Below are 20,904 nucleotides of genomic sequence, written 5' to 3'. Positions count from 1 at the left end.
TCCACTGATACATTATGATCTTCAATAGATGGAAATAATATATTTTGATCCATTATTATTTAATATAGATCTCCAATAGATGGAATACATTTTGATTTGTTATGTAATATATATTATACGTATCATCTACAATCATATTTCTAAGATTCAAATTCAGTCATGGTCACTTTTTATCTAAAGTACTTAGGTGGCAAATTAACTCTTGGGGTCAAGTCCAAACTACTTCCTCTCCTTGGTATACAGAAGGTCTTTCACAATCTAACCCATCTCACCTTTTTGTTCTCACTTCCTATTGATCCTGCATTATTCTACATTCCATTCTGACATACCACACAACTTTCATTTTTCAATTGCATCAGTGCCCAGACTCCCTGTGGGTCTGTGTTTTGAGTGCAACGCTTTGCCCATAATCTACTCATCCCGTTTAAATACCATCCCTGCTGTAAAGCTTTCCTTGGCTCTGACCCTTGTATCTCTTTATCACAACATGGAGCATGGGTCATGAGTATAGGAACCGTTCTCATCCATTCTTGGTGGTTGACGTGTAGGGGGTACATGAGAGAACATATAATGAATAAATAAATGGCAATTTAGTGAAAGGGTAATGTAAGCTTTATTATCACCACTTCACAGGTAAGAGCACTGAGAATTTGAAGGTCAATCGGTAATATCTGTTGAGAGCTAAATGAATAGCTTGCCCCCTACTTCTACTCAACTTTGTCTGGGAGGGCTGGTCCTTTAGGATACCTTTCTGCAGATTCACTCTCACTATCTACGGCCTGTGCGTGCAGCCTGGCTCATTTGATTTGAATGCAGTGTCTGCCTAATGTAGTGGCTCTCCACCCTGGCTGCACATTATAACCACACGGGGAGCACTACAGCATGCTTTTAATCTGCTCTCCAAGCAGTTCATAGCAGGGTGCCTTGCCACATGATGATACTCATAAGTGTTTATGGGGAAAAGGGAAAAAAAAGAACCCTCTAAAACTGCCTTTCTTTCTTCAATTTCTAGTTCTTTGGTTCACTTTGGTTCATTATCACTCTTCTTGTGGTTCTTACACTAAGTTCCCTCAAGTTTCATCATTAGCTTAAGTGATTTTAATCTGGTTTTTTCACTCCCTTACCCATTCCCTCAGGACTCGTTTGTCCTTTCCACAACTGAGCTAGGAAGTTTTAGAGTATCTATTTGAAATTAAACTTAATTGAGGTTGGGCCCAGTTTAATTTCTTAGCTGTATAACACTCTTTTCATTTGCAGCTACTCATCCCTGACAATCTATGCTTCCAAAGAGTGCATTTCTTTTGAAACTGTTGTTTTCAGTAAAAACTTCCAAATACCTCTTAAATGAGTTCTATCGTTAGCCAGGAGCATGAAGACAAGGGGCTACTGGGACACCTGTCATTTTAAACCCAGCGGGAGGCTCTAAAGTTTCCCAGTGGTCACAATGCAGTAGGTTGTATATCTATGACCTGGTTACCCTTTGGGCCCCCAAATTCAGCTGTTGGTTCATTTAATTATACTTAATGACATATGATTATTCCACTCCCTTCTTTAAAATCCTCCAATAACCCCTTATAGGTTTCAGAATAATAACCAGACTTTTTACCTGTCAGAATGTGTAGAAAGTCCCTCCATTATCTTGATTTAGCCACATGTACCCACATAGATCCTTCCTTCCTGTCCTCTGAACTACTCGCAAGGCCCCCAAATCATACCTCCATTTCTTTATGCTTGTGCTTTACTTAGACTGCACTTTCCCTTCTATTACTTTACTTAGACTTCTGCTATTCGTTTTTCAAAACTAAGGTTCAAATGTCATCTAAGATGAGGCGGCTTACTTGACAGCCCCTGTGCTGGTTAATTTTATGTTTCAACTTGTCAAGGTCATGGTACTCAGCCATTTGGTCACTTTTCTCTGTGTGTGTCTCTCTGTGTCTCGTTCTCTCTTTGGGTGTGCACACATACACAGATACACTCATCCTGTTGGTTCTGTTTTTCTGGAAAACCCTGACTAATATTCCACCCAATTAGATGCTATTTTCTCTTTCTCTGCCTTTTTTTTCATGATTTCACTCTTTCTCTTCTATTGAACGTGCTATGCTAATGTACATCCTTTCCTGATTTGTTGTATTGTACTCATTTCTGTTCCCTGAGTATAAACTGTGAGATCTGTGAGTCCTTAGAGCAAAGGAACACTTAGAGTACGTACTGTGTAATTAATGCAGGTGTCTATGGAACACACAGATTTCATTTCAAGATGAAGGTCAAGCAGAACCCCTTCCAAGTTGCCTCAGATAGAATCTGCACATCAGACTGTGGTTGCACATGTATTCTCACAACTGCAGAAATACCCGCATCACCCTTTGTAAGCATGCAGAGGGTGAGGGCATAGAATGACAGTCAAGAGCACTCAATTCCAATCTTGATTGTGCTATTAACTAGCCATGATGTTTAGGCTATAATTTTTTTCCTCTGTAAAATGAGGGGTTTAGAAGAAAGTAAAATATAAATTAATGATTGCTTTTCAGGAACTGGGTCAAGCACTTTACAAACATTTATTCATTTTAGACTTAAATGTTATTATTCGACTTTTCACTTCCTTATTTAATTTTTATTCTCATAACTATGTTAAAGTAGGTAACACCATCCCCATTCTACACACAAGTATACTGAGGCTTAGAGGAATTTCTCTGATTAAGTTTGAATTAAGACATTAACATTTAATAATTAATGTTTGTTTCAACAGGTAAATGTTTCAAAACTAGGGCTACATGAAAGAAACAAATAATACAAAAAAGTCAAAAGATGGAAAATCACTCAATATATTTTGAGTGACTAGAATTTTGACTGGATGGCTAGAGGCATCTCAAACAGTGGTTTTCAAAGACAATGTGATAACTTCATCTGCCCTGGCCTTTCAGAAAGATGACATTTGAGAAAAATAACTCCAGATTCTCTTATCTTTTCATTGTCTCACTACTCTCATAACTTCCCTTATTTACTACAGTCTTATGGTATCTCAATTTATATTTCCAGAGTACATCTTGCTCTGAAATCCACATCCAAATATCCAGCTGTGCACCTGACATCCCCCTTGAAATGTTTCAAAAGCATCTTCAAGCATAGCACATCAAAACTTAGGACATTAGCATTCTTTCCTCATGCAACACCACTTTTCCAGTAATCTACATCTTTGGGGATAAAAATATCTTATCCCCCAGCATAACCAGAAAAATGGGGTGTTCTGCAACATCTCATCCCTCAGTTGTACTGCTTGGATAGCCACACATTATCTTTTTGGCTAGACGTAGTTTTCTCACTGATACTCACTCATTCCTTTCTCCTTGTACATCATCTCTTACTATCTGTCAGCCTCTTCTCCACAACGCAAACTATGTAGTCTTTTCAAAAAGATGATCTATCATGTTATCACCCACCACCTCTGACTTCCTGTTGCTCTTAGGAAAAACTACAAATATTTCTCACATGGCCTCCACTACTCTTCATGATCTGGGTCCCAATCCTCTCTAGCCTCATGTTGAACTATTCTCTCCTTGCTCGCCATAAACATATCAGTCATTTATTTGATTCCTTGAAATTGCTATGTACCTCTCATGGAAAACCCTTTTCAAATTCTAGTCTAGTCTTCAGAGACACCTCTACCATTTCTCTAAATACTCATTCTTCAACTCTTGGTTAGTACACCATCAAAGACTTTCCCACAGGCTGTAGACAAAATGAGCTCTCCCCATTAAATCTTGTTATCGTGTTGCTTTCTTGCACAGTATGTGTCAGTCTGTCATTATAAATTTATTGCTACAATTTCTGGTTACTCTCTATCTCCTCCACCAGACTCGAAGTACCAGAAGGACAGGGAACTTCACAGTACCTTGCACAGAACCAGTCGATTATAGATGCTCAGTATATAGTCAGCAATTTGCGAAATAGATGAATAAGTGAATGAAAATGTGTTCTATTGTATATGTGTGTTACATTTTTGTTGTGGTGGTGGTGGTGAATGTACAAAGCAAATCAATTCCCAAATATCTAACAATGTTAAGGCTTCTGTATTAGTAGTTGTTGTTTTTAATAAACTTTTATTTTAGAATAGTTTTCTGTTTACAAAAATGATGCAAAGATAGAACAGACTTCGCATAGGCCCCTCATCTAGTTTCCTCTATTATCAACCTCTTGCATCAGTGTAGGACATTTGTCACGATTAATGAAACAGTACCAATACATTATTATTAACCAAAGTCCATACTTTATTAGGATTATTTAGCAGTGACCAAATATCTGTTTTGTCTCAGGATCCCATCCAGGACACCACTTTACATTTAATCATGTCCCTCAGGCTCCTCTTGGTTATGACTATTTTCAGACTTCCCTTGTTTTTGATGACCTTGACTGCTTTGAGGAGAACTGCTCAGATGTTTTGTAGGATTCCTCACTATTGGCATTTGTCTGATGTTTTTCTAATATTTAGGCTAGAGTTACATGTTCAGGGGAGGAAAACAGCAGAGGTAAAGCACCATTCTTGTCATAATATCAAGGGTGCATACTATCAACATGATGTACTGTTGTTGATGTTAAACTTGATGACCTGGCAGAAATAGTGTTTGCCAGGTTCTGTTTTGTTTTGTTTTTCAATTTTATTTTTTTATTAGTTTCAGGTACACAAAACAACCTAATGATCATAAACTTACACCTCTCACAGAGTGATAACCCCCCAAGCCTACTACCCCTCTGACATCCTATATAGCTGTTACAATACCATTGACTATATTCCCTATGCTGTACTTTACTACTTCACATCCCATGTCTCTCTCTCTCTCTCTCTCTCTCTCTCTCTCTCTCTCTCTCTCTCTCTCTCTCTCTCTCTCTCTCTTTCTCTCTCCCTCCCTCCATATATATACTATATGTATACATATATATATTTAATTATAGTTGACATTCAATATTATTCTACTTTAGCTTCCAGTATATAGTGCAGTGGTCAGGCATCTGCACAATTCACAATAGCCAAGATATGAAAACAACTGAAGTGCCCATCAATAGATGATTGGATCAAGAAATCATGGCACATTTATACAATGGAGTACTACTCTGTCATAAAAAAGAATGAAATCTTACCATTTGCAACAACATGGATGGACCTAGAGAATATTATGCTAAGTGAAATAAGTCAGATTGAGGAACACAAATACCATATGATCTCATTTGTATGTGGAATCTAAAGAACAGAATAAATGAGCAAACAAAACAAAAATAGACTCAGATATACAGAGAAAAAAACTGATAGTTGCTAGATACAAGGGGGGAGAAGGGGTTGGAGGATGAGACAGAAGATGAAGGTATTAAGAAGTACAAATTGGTAGTCACAAAATAGTCACAGGGATGTGAAATACAGTATGGGGAATATAATCAATAATGTTGTAAAGATTATGTAAGGCCCCAGATGGACACTGGACTTATCAGGGGGATCACTTCATAGATTATGCAGATGTCTGAGCCCTGCACTGTACACCTGAAGCTAAAATAGAAGAATATTAAATGTCAGATTTCTTAAAGTGTAAATGACTTCATCACCCTTCCATACTGTACTCTTTGGAAGAAAGTCACTACGTAGCACATAGGGAGTGGGGACTTATGTGCCACCTGCTTTATGTACTTGGAGTAGCTACATAATTATTTGGAATCCTGCATGGTAGATTTATGTATTTACCCATTTATTGATTTATTCATTAAATTATAGCAGTATGGACTCATTTGTATTTATTTTATACTTTGGTTTACAATCTAATACTACTTTATTTATTCTGTGGCTACATTGTTCCACTTTTGGCCATTGGGAGTTATTTTGTTTGGCTCCTCTGGTTCCTTTGATTGGAGAATATTTCTTCTGCTCTATTTACTCTTTCTTCTCCTTATTTCAATTACATATGTGTTACACCCTTTGAAATTGTCCCAAAGTTCTTGACTTTTTTCTTTTTTCTTTATTTTTTTTTTTCTCTTTGCATTTCACTTTTGGAAGTTTCTATCTTCAGGCTCCCTGGTTTTTTCCTCAGCTGTGTAGTCTACTGATGAGCCCATTAAAGGCATTTCCATTTGTATTACAGTGGTTTTGATTTCTAGCATTTCCTTTGAGTCTTTCTTAGAGTTTCTGGATCTGTGCCTGCATTACCTATCTGTTCTTGCATGTTGTTTATTTTTCCTACCTCAATTTATTATTCGTAGTTATCTAAATTTCCTATCTGATAATTCCAAAATCCATGTCATATATGAGCTGAGTCTGATGATTGTTTTGTCTCTTCAGACTATCTTGTTTTCTTGCCTTTTGGAATAACTTGTGATTTTTTTATTGAAAGTCAAACATGTTTTATTGGGTGATAAGAGCTGAGGTAGATAGGTCATTAATGTAAGAATTTATGTTAAACTGGCAAATCATTTGTTTAATGATACATTTTTACTGTATAGGTGCCAAAGGCTTCAAATTTCTCTAGTATCTTTGTTTAATTTCCACTTTTGGCTTTGGGCTTCCCTGAATACTATTCCTCAGACACTATCTGTCTTGCAACTCTTTTAGCTGTGACTCAGTTATTATAGTGGAACTCTGTTGGTATCAGGATAAAATATGAGGGAGGGGGTAGAGCTCTAAAATATTCTGATTAAATTTTAGTCTTTTAGTTGGCCAACATCTTGGAGGCTGTGACTATCAAGAGTGTTTCTCAACTCCAGTTTTTTTCCTCCTTGTCCCCTACTCCCTTTTTTGGTTGCAGCATCCTCAGTCTATTTCCTTGAAGCCCTGACCTATGTGGCCTATATTTTATTTCCCATTATGTGAGACAGAAAGGCTGCAAGAGGCTGCACTGAGAGGAATTCCCTTCCTCTGGCTGAGATAAGGCTCTTGGAGTCTTTTCCCCTGGATAAAGGGGCTTTGTTACAGAGGAGGCTCTGGGTATATTTAACAATGGCCACTCTCTCTCTCCTTTGACAGAGTCAGGAGGCGATCTTTCTCAAATCTTCATTGTGAAAATCTGGTACAGTTCCTGGAGGTAAAACCCCCAAATGTGTGGGAATCTTCCTAAGACTGTGGCTCCCAGAAGTTTCTTATTATCACTAGGATCCATGTTCAACCTCCAGCCACTCATCAAAGTGTTTGAGTATTTCTACAGTTCACGGGTCCAGCTGCTTCTCCTCCTGGCAAGCAAATCTCTTGTGTTCATCTGAATGCACTTATCTCTGCAGTTTGTGGGGAGTCAGTTTGTCCTGGGACTTCACTTCTCTCATAGGTCTGAGAAAAATTATTGATTTTCCATTTTTTCTAGTTTTTCCTTGTTGTAAGGATGAGAGTGATCAGAGTCTTTCCATGTCAGATCTAAAACCTGTGTTACTTTTACACATACAACACATCCATTTTTGTTTCCATATGCGATCATCTTGACCTTTCCTATAGTATTTCTCTTTTGTGCATTTCATTGTTGCTCAGACTTCCAGAAAACTGCATAGATATAGTTTAAATGTATCCTTGGTGAGCCAAAACGTCAGTGTGATTATCTAAGTTAAACATTAGTATTCTGATGTGAGCCATTCTAGACACGGTTTGATGAAATTAACTGAAGATGAGAACCACCAATGAAGAATTTAATCAAGATTAATACCTTCATTTTAAAAGGTTGATAAGGTGGGTGAGCACATTAACGGTTTCATCCATTAAATCCTTTGGTGCTAAGAATTGATGTCCTTGTCTTACCTAGGTAAAGAATTTTTATTTCTTGGCAGAAACAAGATTATTTATAAATTGGAGTATAGTAGTAATTTTTCTCAATTGACAAGAAGCACAATTTTTGCCTCAAGCCCTCGTCTAGTAGCTCATTGTATATTGGCTATTACTAAATCAGTCAGTTTAATAGGGATGGGTGAGTGATTAATTATCAGAGTCTCATTCCCATGAAAAAATAGATTTACTAGTTGAAAATTGGTAAACATTGTTTATACACTGTGTAGTACAAATAAAATGTCTTATAAAACATTATCCATAATACAGTTCTTTTTTTTAATATATATGTAATGTTATATACACATATTTTAAAAAACTAAATATAAAAATACTATGGAACAATTACATGTGCTTTTTTTTCTTTTACTGTGTGTTTATATTTTCTGAATTGTACATAATGAATAAGTAATGCTTTTGTGACTAGAACACTATGGAAGTTGAAAATACTAATTCATAAAATTTTAGGACTTGAAGAGAATTTGGGGTTTATTTGTTAAGCCAGTTTCTAATTATTTCAGTTGAGGAAACGGAGGCACCCAGAAAAACGAATCTTCTTGAATCCTCTCCTTTCCCATTTCTGCCCATCAAAATAATAACCATTCTTAAACACCCAGCTCAAATATACACGGCTTTGGTGTTTCTCTTACTGCAAGTCTCATTTCTGTCACCAGTTGTAAAGTCCTCCCAGTATAACATTAATAATGTGGTGGAGGAAGAAGGGTATAGGGATGGTGATAGCTTCTGCTTACCATTTATCAAGCACTCTGCTATGTATCTTACTTATGCTATTTTAATTAACCTTCACAATACCTTCATGACATAAATATTATTCCCCTTTTGTAGATGAAGAAAAGGAAAATCAAACAGCTTAAGCAATCTTACAAATTTCCTTTGTCACAACCCACAGAATTCAGGTTTTTATAAATATTCATGTTGCTCCAAAACTTGACACACAGTAGGTACTCAGTAAACATACTTAATAATTGAGCAGGTTAGGGAGCATTTGGTATTCAGGGACCAGAGTTTCAGTGTTTACAGTGTTCTGCTGATCCCTCAATTAATTACAATTAAAAACCAACCTTGACCATAGCTAGTATTTGAAATCCATATTCTCTAAGCAAGTAGAATTGTTTTCCATCACGGAAAAATGATTCACCAATTCTGTCACCTGACTTCCTTGCTCTCTTTTGTCCTTCCGAATTTTTTAATTTTTTTTTTAATTTTTTGTTTGTTTGAAGCATTATCACTTTAAAAAAAAAAAAAAAATACCATCCTCTTGACTGTGCACTAACCTTTTACCTCCTAACTCAAATTTTATAACTAAGTAACAACAGCTTCCTTAGCTTGCACTTTCATAAAAATTATCACACTGAATAATCCCTTTGGAAACACATAGGACAAATATTACTACTTTCATCTTAAGGACGACAAGGCTAAGTCTCCAAGAAGTCCAGTGATTTGCTTAGACATACTGCTCTTAAATCACAGAACTAGGCCTCAAGGGGTGTTCTCTGACTCCAGATCTAGTGATGTAGGGTTCTTCCCCCCATGTTATATGACCTAATAGTACAAAGCCATTCTCTTTGTCACCCTTTTAATGACCAACTATAAATCCTGCTATAGCTTAAACCTTTTTTTTTTTTTTACTGGACCTTTTTGATCTTTTTATTTTTTAAACTATTGTTCCAGTTAGCGTTCTTAATTGAATGCAACAGAAACTAACTCTGGCTGAGAGGATATTGGATAAGTCAGTAAATCATGGAGAAGCAGGTTTAGGAACAGGTGGAAACAAGGGAGAGGGCAGCAGCCAAGCATCTGCCAAAATCATGCTAGAGAACACAGGACAGCAAATACCTGTCCTGGTACCTCTGACCTTACTGGCCCTAAAAACTTGATGTTGTAATCACAACTGCTACTGTCCACTACTAGACTAGTTTTCCATTGTCCTCGCTTCTTTGTGTCAGTATCTCCTGTTTCAAAGTCTTGGAGGGTATGTCTGATTGACTGAGTGTTGAGCATGAGGTCATACTCTAGCTTCAGGGGAAGTTGGAAAACTAAACAAGTATTTTTAGCCTCTACATGGAAAGTGAGCTCTTTCTCGCTCCAAGATTCATTAAGCATACATTTCACCAAACATAACAAGATGGTTGAAATAATTGAAAGTCATTCACCATGACCAAAAAAATGACCAAATTCTAGTATTAATTCCAATTGAGTTTCATACGTTCTTTCTTTACAAGAAACACATTTAACTTACAACTATAACTCAGTTGTCACTCAACTAATAATTACCTTGTTCTACAGCATTCTGAAGGGTCTAAGCTTGTCATGTAAGTTTCATTTATCTTCTAAGAAATTCCTATTTCAAAGTTATCCTCTAATATTGCTTTCAAATGAGTGAGTTTCATCAGAGCTTGACAGCATACACTGGTGCTCTATAAAATATGTTCAAAGCATGAAAAATATATTTGGCATCTTTCCACATCTTGGGATTTTAAGATATGTCAGATATGGATAAATCACTATTAGGAGATCCAAGATAGTGGAGTAGATAACTGCTGTGTTAGTCTCATCCCATAAACACATCAAAATTACGACTAAATTATAGAATAATCAATCTAGAGAACCAACTGAAGCCTAGATAAACAGAAGTTTTATAACTCAGGATATAAAGAAGCTATGTTGAGACTTGTAGGAGGGGCAGAGACGTGAAACAGGCTGGTCCCACACCCATGTGTGGCAGTTGAAAATTGGGAGAAATGTCTTGGTCACAGAGGTTCCCCACTAAGGATCAAGGGACCCCAGCCCCCCACACCAAGATCCCCAGTCCACAGTACTGGTGCCAGGAAGAGGATCCCCCACAACTTCTGCATGTGAAAACCAGTGGGCATTCCAACCATGTGCGTAGAAGAGAAGGTTCCGGGAAACCCAGACATCCTTGTAAAGGGCCCGCATAGGTGCTCTCCCTGAGATCCTGCGGATGGACTCTGGGGGCATCAGAGACACGTGGGGAAAGACTGACTTGTATAACTTCAGGTGAGGACTGGAGGGAAACAGTTTCTAGTTTCCCTTTGTGGGACCCTTCTCTTAGGCAGTCAGCAGGGAGCTACTATCTTTCCTGTATTGAGCCCGCCCTCACAAGCCAAATCTGAATCTGATTGGCTTGGTGAGCTCCACTGTTCCACCCTGCTGACTCAATGAGATCCTGCCTCACCCAATTTGCCTACTGCAGGAAGCTTTACCAATAGCTGAAACTTATGGGAGCCAGCAGGTGGCAACAAGCCTCAGAGTGTGCTGGCTTTTTGCAGAGCTACCCGAGACCTGATACTGGTGGCAACCATCCTCAATTCACAGCGTGGCCTCTCCTACCCGCCTCCAGGTACAGCACAGGCAGCAATTAAATATGAATTGCTTTGTAGCTCCTATCAGGTACTCCCTGGACAGTCACAGGCAGTGGCTGACCTGGGCCACAGCCCCTCCCAAGAGGCACCAGAACCAACATACTTGGAGGCTGGCTTCAGACTACAGCACAGCACCACCCAGTTAGCCCCACAAGCCGCACACACAAAAGGTAGTCTCAACAGGCACCAGAGCCCACTGGGGCAAAACCTACTCCATGGGGTAAGACCCCCACACAGCAGCCCATAAGCTATGGACATGGCCAAACACCATAGCCAGTCAGCCTGAGGGTCAGTACCACCCACTGACATGCCAACAACAATCAAAGCTCAACTATAACAGAGGGTACACATGACCCACACAAAATACACTCCTGGAGCACCCAGCTCAGCTGACCAGGGAGACTGGGCTGCACAGGACTCCTATTACTTAAGGCCACCAGGCAAGACTAGGAGACATAGCAGCCCTACCCAATACACTGAAAGAAACAGAGAGGCAGCCAAAATGTGGAAACAAAGAAATATGTTCCAAATGAAAGAACAGGAGAAAACTCCAGAAAAAGAACTAAACAAAATGAAGGCAACCTGCCAGATACAGATTTCAAAACAAGTATTATAATGATGCTCAAGGAATTTAATGTGAATTTCAATAAAGAAATAGCGAGCATAAAAAAGGACATAGAAACCATGAAAAAGAACCAGTCAGAAATGAAGAATACAATAACTGAAATGAAGAATACACTAGAAAATTATCACCAGCAGAGTACATGAAGCAGTGATTCAGCTGGATCAGACCAGTGATTTGGAAGACAAAGTAGCAGAAAACACCTAATTTGAACAACCAAAACAAAAAAGAATCCAAAAAAAAAAAAATGAGGATAGTTTAAGAGACGTCTGGGACAACATCAAGCATGACAACATTTGCATCATATGGATACCAGAAGGAAAAGAGAGAAAGCACGGGATTAAGAATCTGTTTGTAGAAATAATGACTGAAAATTTTCCTAACCTGGTGAAGGAAACAGACATACAAGCCCACGAAGTGCAGAGAGTCCCAAACAAATATTCATCCAAACAGACCCACACCAAGACACATCATAATCAAAATGACAAAGGTTATAGACAAAGAGAGAATCCCAAAAGCAGCAAGAGAAAAGCAGTTAGTTACCTACAAGGGAACTCCCATAAGAGTCAACTGATTTCTCAACAGGAATTTTGCAGGCCAGAAGGGATTGGCACAAAATATTCAAAGTAATGAAAAACAAGGACCTAAGACCAAGGATACTCTACCCAGCAAAGGCTATCATTTAAAATTGAAGAACGGATGAAGAGCTTCCCAGACAAGAAAAGGCTAAAGGAGTTTATCACCACCAAACCAGTATTACAAGGAATGTTACAGGGACTTCTTTAAGATGGAAAAAATCAAAATCAAAAATATGAATAATAAAATGGGAATGACTACATATCTATCAACAATTACTTTCTATGTAAGTGGATTAAATGATCCAATCAAAAACACAGGTTGGTTGAATGGATAAGAAAACGAAGCCCTTACATATGCTACCTACAAGAGACTCGCTTCAGATCAAAAGACACACACAGACTGAAACTAAAGGGATAGAAAATGTTTTTTTTCATGAAAATGAAAACAAACAAAAAAGCTGGGGTAGCAATACTTATATAACAGACAAAATAGTCTTGTAAACAAAGGCTATAAGAAGAGACAAAGAAGGACCCAGTAATCCCACTTCCTGGCATTTATCCGAAGAAATCCAAAACTCTACTTCGAGGGGATGTGTGCATCCATATGTTTATTGCAGCATTGTTTACAATGGACAAGATGTGGAGGCAGCCTGGATGTCTGTTGATAGAAGAATGGACAAAGAGGAGGTGGTACAAATATACAGTGGAATATTGCTTGGCCAGGGAAGAAAAAGAGTTCTTCCTATCTGCTGCGGCATGGATGGACCTAGACGGTACTGTGCTGAGTGGAGTATGTTAGATAGTGAAAGACATATGCAATGTGATTTCACTTATATGTGGAATCTAAAGAACAAAATAAACAAACAAAACAGAAACAAACTCACATATACTGAGAATGTTTTGATGGTTGTCAGATGGGAGAGGTGTTGAGGGGTTGGATGAAAAAAGGGAAGAGGTTAAGAAGTACAAATTGGATGTTAGAAAGTAGTCATGAGGATGTAGGATATAGCATAAGGATTATAGTCAACAATACTGTAATAACTATGTATGCTGTCAGATGGATACTAGATTTATCAGTTGATAGATGGGAGAGGGGTTGGAGGCAGAGTGTAAAAGATGAAGGGATTGAGAAATACAAATTGGTAGTTACAAAATAATCATGGGGATGTAAATAAAACACAGGGAATATAGTTGATAATATGGTAATAACTACCTATAGTGCCAGGTAGACTAATCAGGGGGATTATTTTTTAAATTATATAACTGTCTAACCATATGCGGTATATCTGAAATATAAAATAAATATTGAATGTCAACTGTAACTGGAAAATTAAAAAGTGTAGGGGGAAAGGTGAAGGGCAATAAGTGGTCCAAATTTCCAGGTATAAAACAAATAAGGCATGGGGATGTAATGTACAATATAGGCAATATAGTCAATAATATCGTGATAGCATGGTACGGTGTCAATGGTTGCCGACCTTATCATGGTGATCACTTCTTTAGCTATATAAATGTTGAATAACTATTGTGTACAACTGAAACTAATATAATATTGTGTGCTATGTTTTTAATAAAAATAAAAAAAAAACATGTCAGATATGTATTATTTTACTATAGCAATCCAAATATTTGCTTTATAAACAGTATGTTTCTGAGTCTGAATAATCCTTTCCTCTGCAGTATTTTTGAACAGTGGCTACGAAGGCACCGACCTCTTCAAGAAGTTTATCCAGAAGCCAATGCACCCATTGGACATAACCGGGAATCCTACATGGTTCCTTTCATACCTCTCTACAGAAATGGTGATTTCTTTATTTCATCCAGAGACCTGGGCTACGACTATAGCTACCTACAAGAGTCAGGTAAAGTTCAATTTCTTTCATATGAATTTCTATATAAAGTGTAACCAATTTCTTTTGAGAGAATACAAAACCTTATGTTTTTACAAGGTTATCACCAAATCCTTTAAATTGGGAAAGTGCATTGCAATTCTTATCACCAATTTATTACATGAACCAAGTTGCAAGAATATTTAAATTTACATTCATTCTGCTTAATATACATCTTGTACATGAAAACCATGGAAAGAGCACTAGAATTAAAATCAGAAGAAAAAATGGGTTTCAGACATGACTCTATTTGCTGATTATTGTGTGACCTTGGGAAATTTTAGTTCAATTCCCTGAATCTCAGTTTCTTAACCTGAAATTTGGGGTCAGAATAACTCAGAGATATGACAATTAAATGAATGAGATGTGTTAAAAAGCATAGGGCAGTGTGGCACAGATAAACATCCAGCAGTTTGGGAATTCCTTTGGGAACTTCCTACTGGATTACCAAGAAAAATTATGGACATTTTGATTATAAGTAATAATAATAACAACAACAACAACAACTATTATAATGATAATTGCTATGACTATAATTAAGGTAGTGGTAATTTAACTAGATCTTGGTTTTACATATTTTTTTTTCTGAGTAGAAAGAACTATTTCAATAACTTCTTAATAAATGAGGAACAGACAGTTATGTGTCCCCCATCTCGAGAGCCTGCTATGTGCAGATTCCGTACATGCATTATTAACCACCGTCTATTTAAGTATTATCATCCCTAGAAAGAGGTGAGGACACTGATACTTAGAGAATTTAAGTGACTTTCCCAATATCAAACACCAATATGTAGGGGAGTCAGATTTTGTCACTAGGAGGTCCTCTTCACTGCACTTCACCCTGCTTTCCACTAACACAGAGGGGCAACAACCAAAAGCAGTAAAACAACATAAGGCTTGTCGGTAAGAGGTATTCAACAAGCATTGATGTTTCATTATACTCATTGATAATTCATGAAAACATACACAGATAAATAAGACAAAATGAACAAATGAATGACATATACCGACTTGCTACCTCTTGTGCCAGACCTCAAAGAGCTATAAATTCAATGTGGAAGTCAGACAATTGTGCAAGAAAGAATGAAACAGGAGGCTGTGTTAAGTGTAGTAAAGAAGTCATAAATTTCATAGAGGAGAAAACAAAACAATGACTTCTGACTATTTCATCTGAATAGGCAAGACAAGGTTTTGAAGGATGAGCAGGCAGGTAGCAGATAGAAGAGCACAGGGAATATTTTAACCTAAAAGAATAACAAGAAAAATAGAGGTATAAAGTGTAAAGTGTATTTATTGTAGCTAAATTCTCCTATTTGGGTAGTATGAGCGATGGAAAATTAACACCAAGGAGATAAATTTAGTCATTTCATAATAGCTAACACATATTGAGCATTTTTTAATGTGCTTGGAACTCTTCTAGCTGTGCTGTTTGCATTATGTCCTTTAATCTTCATTACTACCATATGAAGTAGGTACTATTATTTCTTTTTCCTTTTCACAGATGAGAAAGCAGAGGCTTAAATAATTTAAGTAACTTGTCCTAGGCCATCCAGTTAGTATACGGCATAGCAAAACCATGATTTAGGGTCAATGAGAGAACCTGTATTTTATCAACATGTTCCTGCCCTTTGGGGGACCCCTAATTGAACAGATATGGTTGACCTATTTTGCCTTATCTGAAGAGCATAGCCAATGGAAGGAATACTAAAATGGCTGGCAGAGGAGATTGGCTCTTTGAAAACATTAAGATAACTGAGAACAGGGAATTTTTCAAAGGTTAGATGTATGGTAAGGGAAGGGGCTTAGTGTGAGTCAAAGAGGAACAGTCTCACGTTTTCCCTTCTTTGTGTAAATATCCACAGTAGATAAAGAAAGCAGCATATTGATAATGGTTTTCAAAGATTCATAAAAATTGTTATTTCTGCCAATCTTCATAACCCTATCTGGTAGTGATATCTATTCTGTTTTATAGATAACTCAATTGAGAACATAAAGATAGTGACTAATTTTTTCACAAAGCAAGTATAAGTTGCAAATATTGAATCACACACTATCTCTCCATTACTGCATGGGAGAGGGGGTTCTCTTTATTCCCCATGTGTCTTGTATACATATGTTCCACCTCATTGTTTTTTTCCCTACTGTCCAAAGGGTGCTTTTTACTGAAAGGGAACAAAAACTATCAGAGGAGTAAAGATAGAAAGACTCAAAGAGTCACATTAGGGGCTTAAATGTATTTATTACTAATTTCCATTTAAATCTTTAAAAATAAAATAAAGGAAATTATACTTACTATGTGACCTCTGTATACTGTGCATTTGATTGGAAATTTTAAATGTACAATTATTGAAGTGACAAATAGCAATTTGTAGGCATTTGTAGTCACATTTTCAAAACAATTCTAAAATACATTAAAAACAATAACTTTTATGTTTGAGGGAACAAAATTTTAACATTTTTAAATTACTTTATTTCAGCTTTGCTGGTTTTCATTGTTTAGATTTAAATTACTATAATTCCAAGTTATAAATCATTTATATTATAATTTATTTGATAATGTTTATCGTTTGCAAGTTATTGTCCCTTCCTGATGGGGAAAAAATAAAAATAAAACGCAAACATTAAATTGCAGTACTGTTCAAATTATGCTTAATAAATTCTAAGGTATTTAGAGGTATCCTAGTGACAGCTAACAAAAGGACAGTGCCAAGGAAGGCAGAACAAAACAAAACGTAGGAAAAATGGACAGGGTTTTAGCCCCATAGCCCCATTTAAGCCTTGGAAGTTCCACTTTATCTTCTTTGAATGAATACTAGGCTTTGATATAAAATTATTTTTTAACAAATTCTCTGAATTGAATAATATCCATGCTTTAATTGTTCTGAACATCATTGAGTTTATGGGGTAAAGTGAGAGTCTCATTTTAAATTTTACTTCATATTGCCACCTATTTTTTTCCAAGATATTTTATTAAATAAATACTCCTTTTCTCCTTGGTTATGGATCTCACTTTTACTATATATGAAGTTTATATATAATTGTAATTCCAGAATATCCAAAGGTACTTTATCTTTTATTGTAGTAGGCATATAATTAATTTTTTTAAATAAGTAGGAATTTTTGAAGTTCAAATAGCAGAAACTCCATAGGAATGAGATTAGATAAAAGGAGAATTCATTAGTTTACAAAACTCAAAGAACAGGATGACTCTAACTGTGGAAAAAGCAGAAATGCAACTGACTGAGGGACAGCAGGAACTAAGGACTGATTCTCTCTCTCTCTCTCCCCCCAAACTCCCTCATCCTCTGATTTCTTTTTTCATTATCAGTTTTTGTTTTTTTTCAATTATAGTTGACATTCAATATTATTTTATATTGGCATCAGGTATACAGCATAGTGGTTGGACATTTATATAATTTAAGAAGTGATCCCCCTGACTAGTCTCGTACACACCTGGCACTATACATAGTTACTACCATTTTATTGCCCATACTCCCTATGCTTTAATTTGCATCCCCATAACTATTTTGTAATTATGAATTTGTACTTCTTAATCCCTTCACCTTTTTCACTCAGCTCCCTAACCTGCCTCCCATCTTGGTAACCATCTGTTTTTTCTCTGTATCTATGAGTCTGTTTCTGTTTTGTTTGTGTGTGTGTGTGTTTTGTCCTTTGTATTTCACATATAAGTAAAATCATGTGGTATTTGTCTCTCTCTGTATGATTTATTTCACTTATTATATAATACCCTCTAGGTCCATCCATGTTGTTGCAAATGGTTAAGATTCCTTTTTTTTCTTTTTTTTTTTTTTTTGAATAATATACTATTGTATTCATTGTCTGAGTCTTGTCTCTAGTTTTGGGAGTGTGTTGACATCATCCTGTCTTCCACATGTTGAGAAGCAAGGCTATCATCAGTTCTGGAACTACCCAACTCTCAATTCCAGCACAGTTAATTCTGAGAAATGATTCTGATTGGCCCGTGACGAGTCAGTGGCCCACCACACATTAACTGACTATTGCCAAGGAATGGGATCATAAAGGAAGGTTATAGTTCCATCAACAAGGGTGGGAAAGTAGAAATGGGGAGCAGATCTAGATTCAAATACCCAAGGCTTATGTAAATTAATTTATTATTCAAATAACGATTTTGGAATGTTTTTAAATATCAGCTTCATAATTCCTTTCTTATAGTCCCATAAGGTCTAGGGTTTAACATGGATCACATGGTCCATGATGGCTCAGCAAGATACTAACCACACTCCACCTAAGGAAAAAGGCAAAGGCACACCTTTTTATTTTTAAGGGAACTGCGCAAAAGTTGAATATTTTACTTTGGTCAAGACTTAAGTCATATAGCCATCATTTTCTGTTATGTTAAGCTCTATATGCACTCTCATTTCCATTGTATTACAAAATGGATATAGAATATCTTAAAGTAGATTATAAATAGTGGTGGGTACTTTAAAATCAAGCAAAAGATACAATAAATTATTAAGTTCAAGGGTAAAAAATGTAAGAAAGGAAATGTAATCATAGCATAACATTTCATTCAACTGTCAATAATATGTAATACTAAAAGTAATGAAAATCCTAGATGTGGATTTGCCCCCAATCATGATATTATTATTATGAAAAGATCGAAGAAAGAAAAGGGGAGTTTGTAAGAGAGCTAAAATCATCATGTGTATTTGAGGAACTCTGGAGATAAACCTGATAAGAGATAGTAACATTTGCCTGTTATTTAGAAACATGGAAGTGAATACCAGAATGAACAGCTAAAACATTATAGTAGCTGACTTGGGGGCAGACACTGTATAATTTACAGATCAGATATTATCTACAAACTTTAAAACAACCCAACAAGACGGTATTGTTTTCCTATTTTCCCGATGAAAAAACTGGGGCTTAGAAATATTAGGTTTACCTTTCCCAAGCTCTTGTAGCTGGTAAGTAGCAGAGCTGGCATTCAAACCAGAGTGTGTGACTCCAAAGTCCTACCCAAGGGTCCTGATGATGATACAGATAAGGAGGAGGAGGAGGACGACGATGATGATAGTAAAAACATTGGGATGTCTTTCTATTTCAGAGCCGGACTTTTTTCAAGATTACATTAAGCCCTACTTAGAACAAGCGAGTCGGATTTGGCCGTGGCTCATTGGGGCAGCTGTGGTGGGGTCTGTCCTCACTGTTGTGCTGGGAGGGCTTATGAGCCTGTTCCGTCATTGTCGTCGCAAGAGAAAGCAGCTCACTGAAGAAAATCAGCCACTCCTCATGGAAAAGGAAGATTACCACAGCTTGTTGCATCAGAGTCGTTTATAAAAGGCTTAGGCAACAAGGTAGGGCCAAGAAGCCTGACTTCACTCTAACGCAAGGGGTGTTGGAGTCTCCGGGGGACGTTCCAATGGCAATCCCTGGTATTTGTCTGTGAAGATCATGATCAGAATTGTAATCTAATTCTAATACAAAGTATATGCCCCCTCCAACTCAGGTAGACTGCGCCTGTGCTCGTCTTGCTGTTTTTTGATCATCTTCTTTGACAGTTTTCCTCAAGCCCATATTTCCCAGGAAAGTATGCCATTTGGTAATGAGTAATTGTTACTTGTATCTGCATAAAAGTGCTCTTATAAAATGTGGCAATATTTGACTTTTTCCTTCTGATTGTTTAATGACATGTTTCTTTTTTATTATCTCCTTTCTTTGATTTTAATAAAATAGTAACACATTTATACTGACTCTTTTGAGCTTGATAAACACATTTTTATTTTCCTCAGAGAGCATAGTTTCCCTTATATTTTACATTACTGCTCCAAAATGTGTGATGGACATCAAATATAAAACAACCTTCAGTTCTTGACCTTTTGAAGGTCACAGAAAACAAGAACCCTGCCCCTACAACAAATCTGGCTAAGTGCCTGCCTTAAGATGTGTTCATTAAACATGTTGACCATGACAATAATCATCCTATTAAGAGTGTTTTTTTCAATCTTCTAAGAAGAATTTCATTGTATTAGAAAATGTTTAAAATGCTATAAAACATTTGAAGGTTCAGAACAATTATGTGAATATCAGCCTTCCTGTAGTTCTAGTAAAATAACATTTCTATTTTTCTTGGCTTGTAAAACCATAAATTAGGATGTCAAGATAACCCTGGTACTTGAACTTTTGGATCCAATTAAATTGTTAAAAATAGTCCAATGGATATACATTTGTATTACAGCAATGCATAGCATAAAAGACTAGGACCAGTGAGTGGAAGTTAAAAGGGTCCAATAAGAGGAAAAACTAACCAGCACTCTGAGCTTTCCAAAACCAAAATTGACATCCTTAGAAAATAATAAGTGGTTATCACCGCAATTCTTCACACATAGGTTGGATGGTTAATTCAACTTGAATTCTATAAAGAGAATTTAAGTATTGAATCTATAGTAGTATTTATTTAAATTGACTCAGGACTCTTAATAACTCCCCATTCAGGAGCAAGGCCAAGTATACTCTATAAAAAAAAAATCCCTGTCATGCTGTCACAGTATCAGCTTCGCCAGATTTCAGCTTCCACCCTCTCACCCAAATTCATTTGCTGTCTTGGCTTCCTCAGTCTCCTCAGTTCCCTTATATATGTGCGCTTAGCATT

The 20,904-nt window shown here is 36.7% G+C and overlaps 1 protein-coding gene across 1 annotated transcript in view; it reads left to right on the top strand.

The window, feature by feature from the left end:
• Positions 1 to 19,999, top strand: part of TYR (tyrosinase) — a 90,485-nt gene extending 70,486 nt beyond the window's left edge. Inside the window, exons 4-5 of the mRNA XM_019739563.3 lie at positions 14,062 to 14,243; positions 19,360 to 19,999. Of these exons, the coding sequence (XP_019595122.2) occupies positions 14,062 to 14,243; positions 19,360 to 19,592 (415 nt within the window). The 3' untranslated portion in view covers positions 19,593 to 19,999. The remainder of the gene's footprint in view (positions 1 to 14,061; positions 14,244 to 19,359) is intronic.
• The last annotated feature ends 905 nt before the right edge of the window (positions 20,000 to 20,904 follow it).

This window comes from Rhinolophus sinicus, chromosome 14, assembly GCF_057876585.1.
Source record: "Rhinolophus sinicus isolate RSI-liver-muscle chromosome 14, RSI-T2T, whole genome shotgun sequence".
In the NCBI taxonomy this organism is placed as follows: domain Eukaryota; kingdom Metazoa; phylum Chordata; class Mammalia; order Chiroptera; family Rhinolophidae; genus Rhinolophus; species Rhinolophus sinicus.
This window is presented reverse-complemented; position numbering and strand designations above follow the sequence as displayed.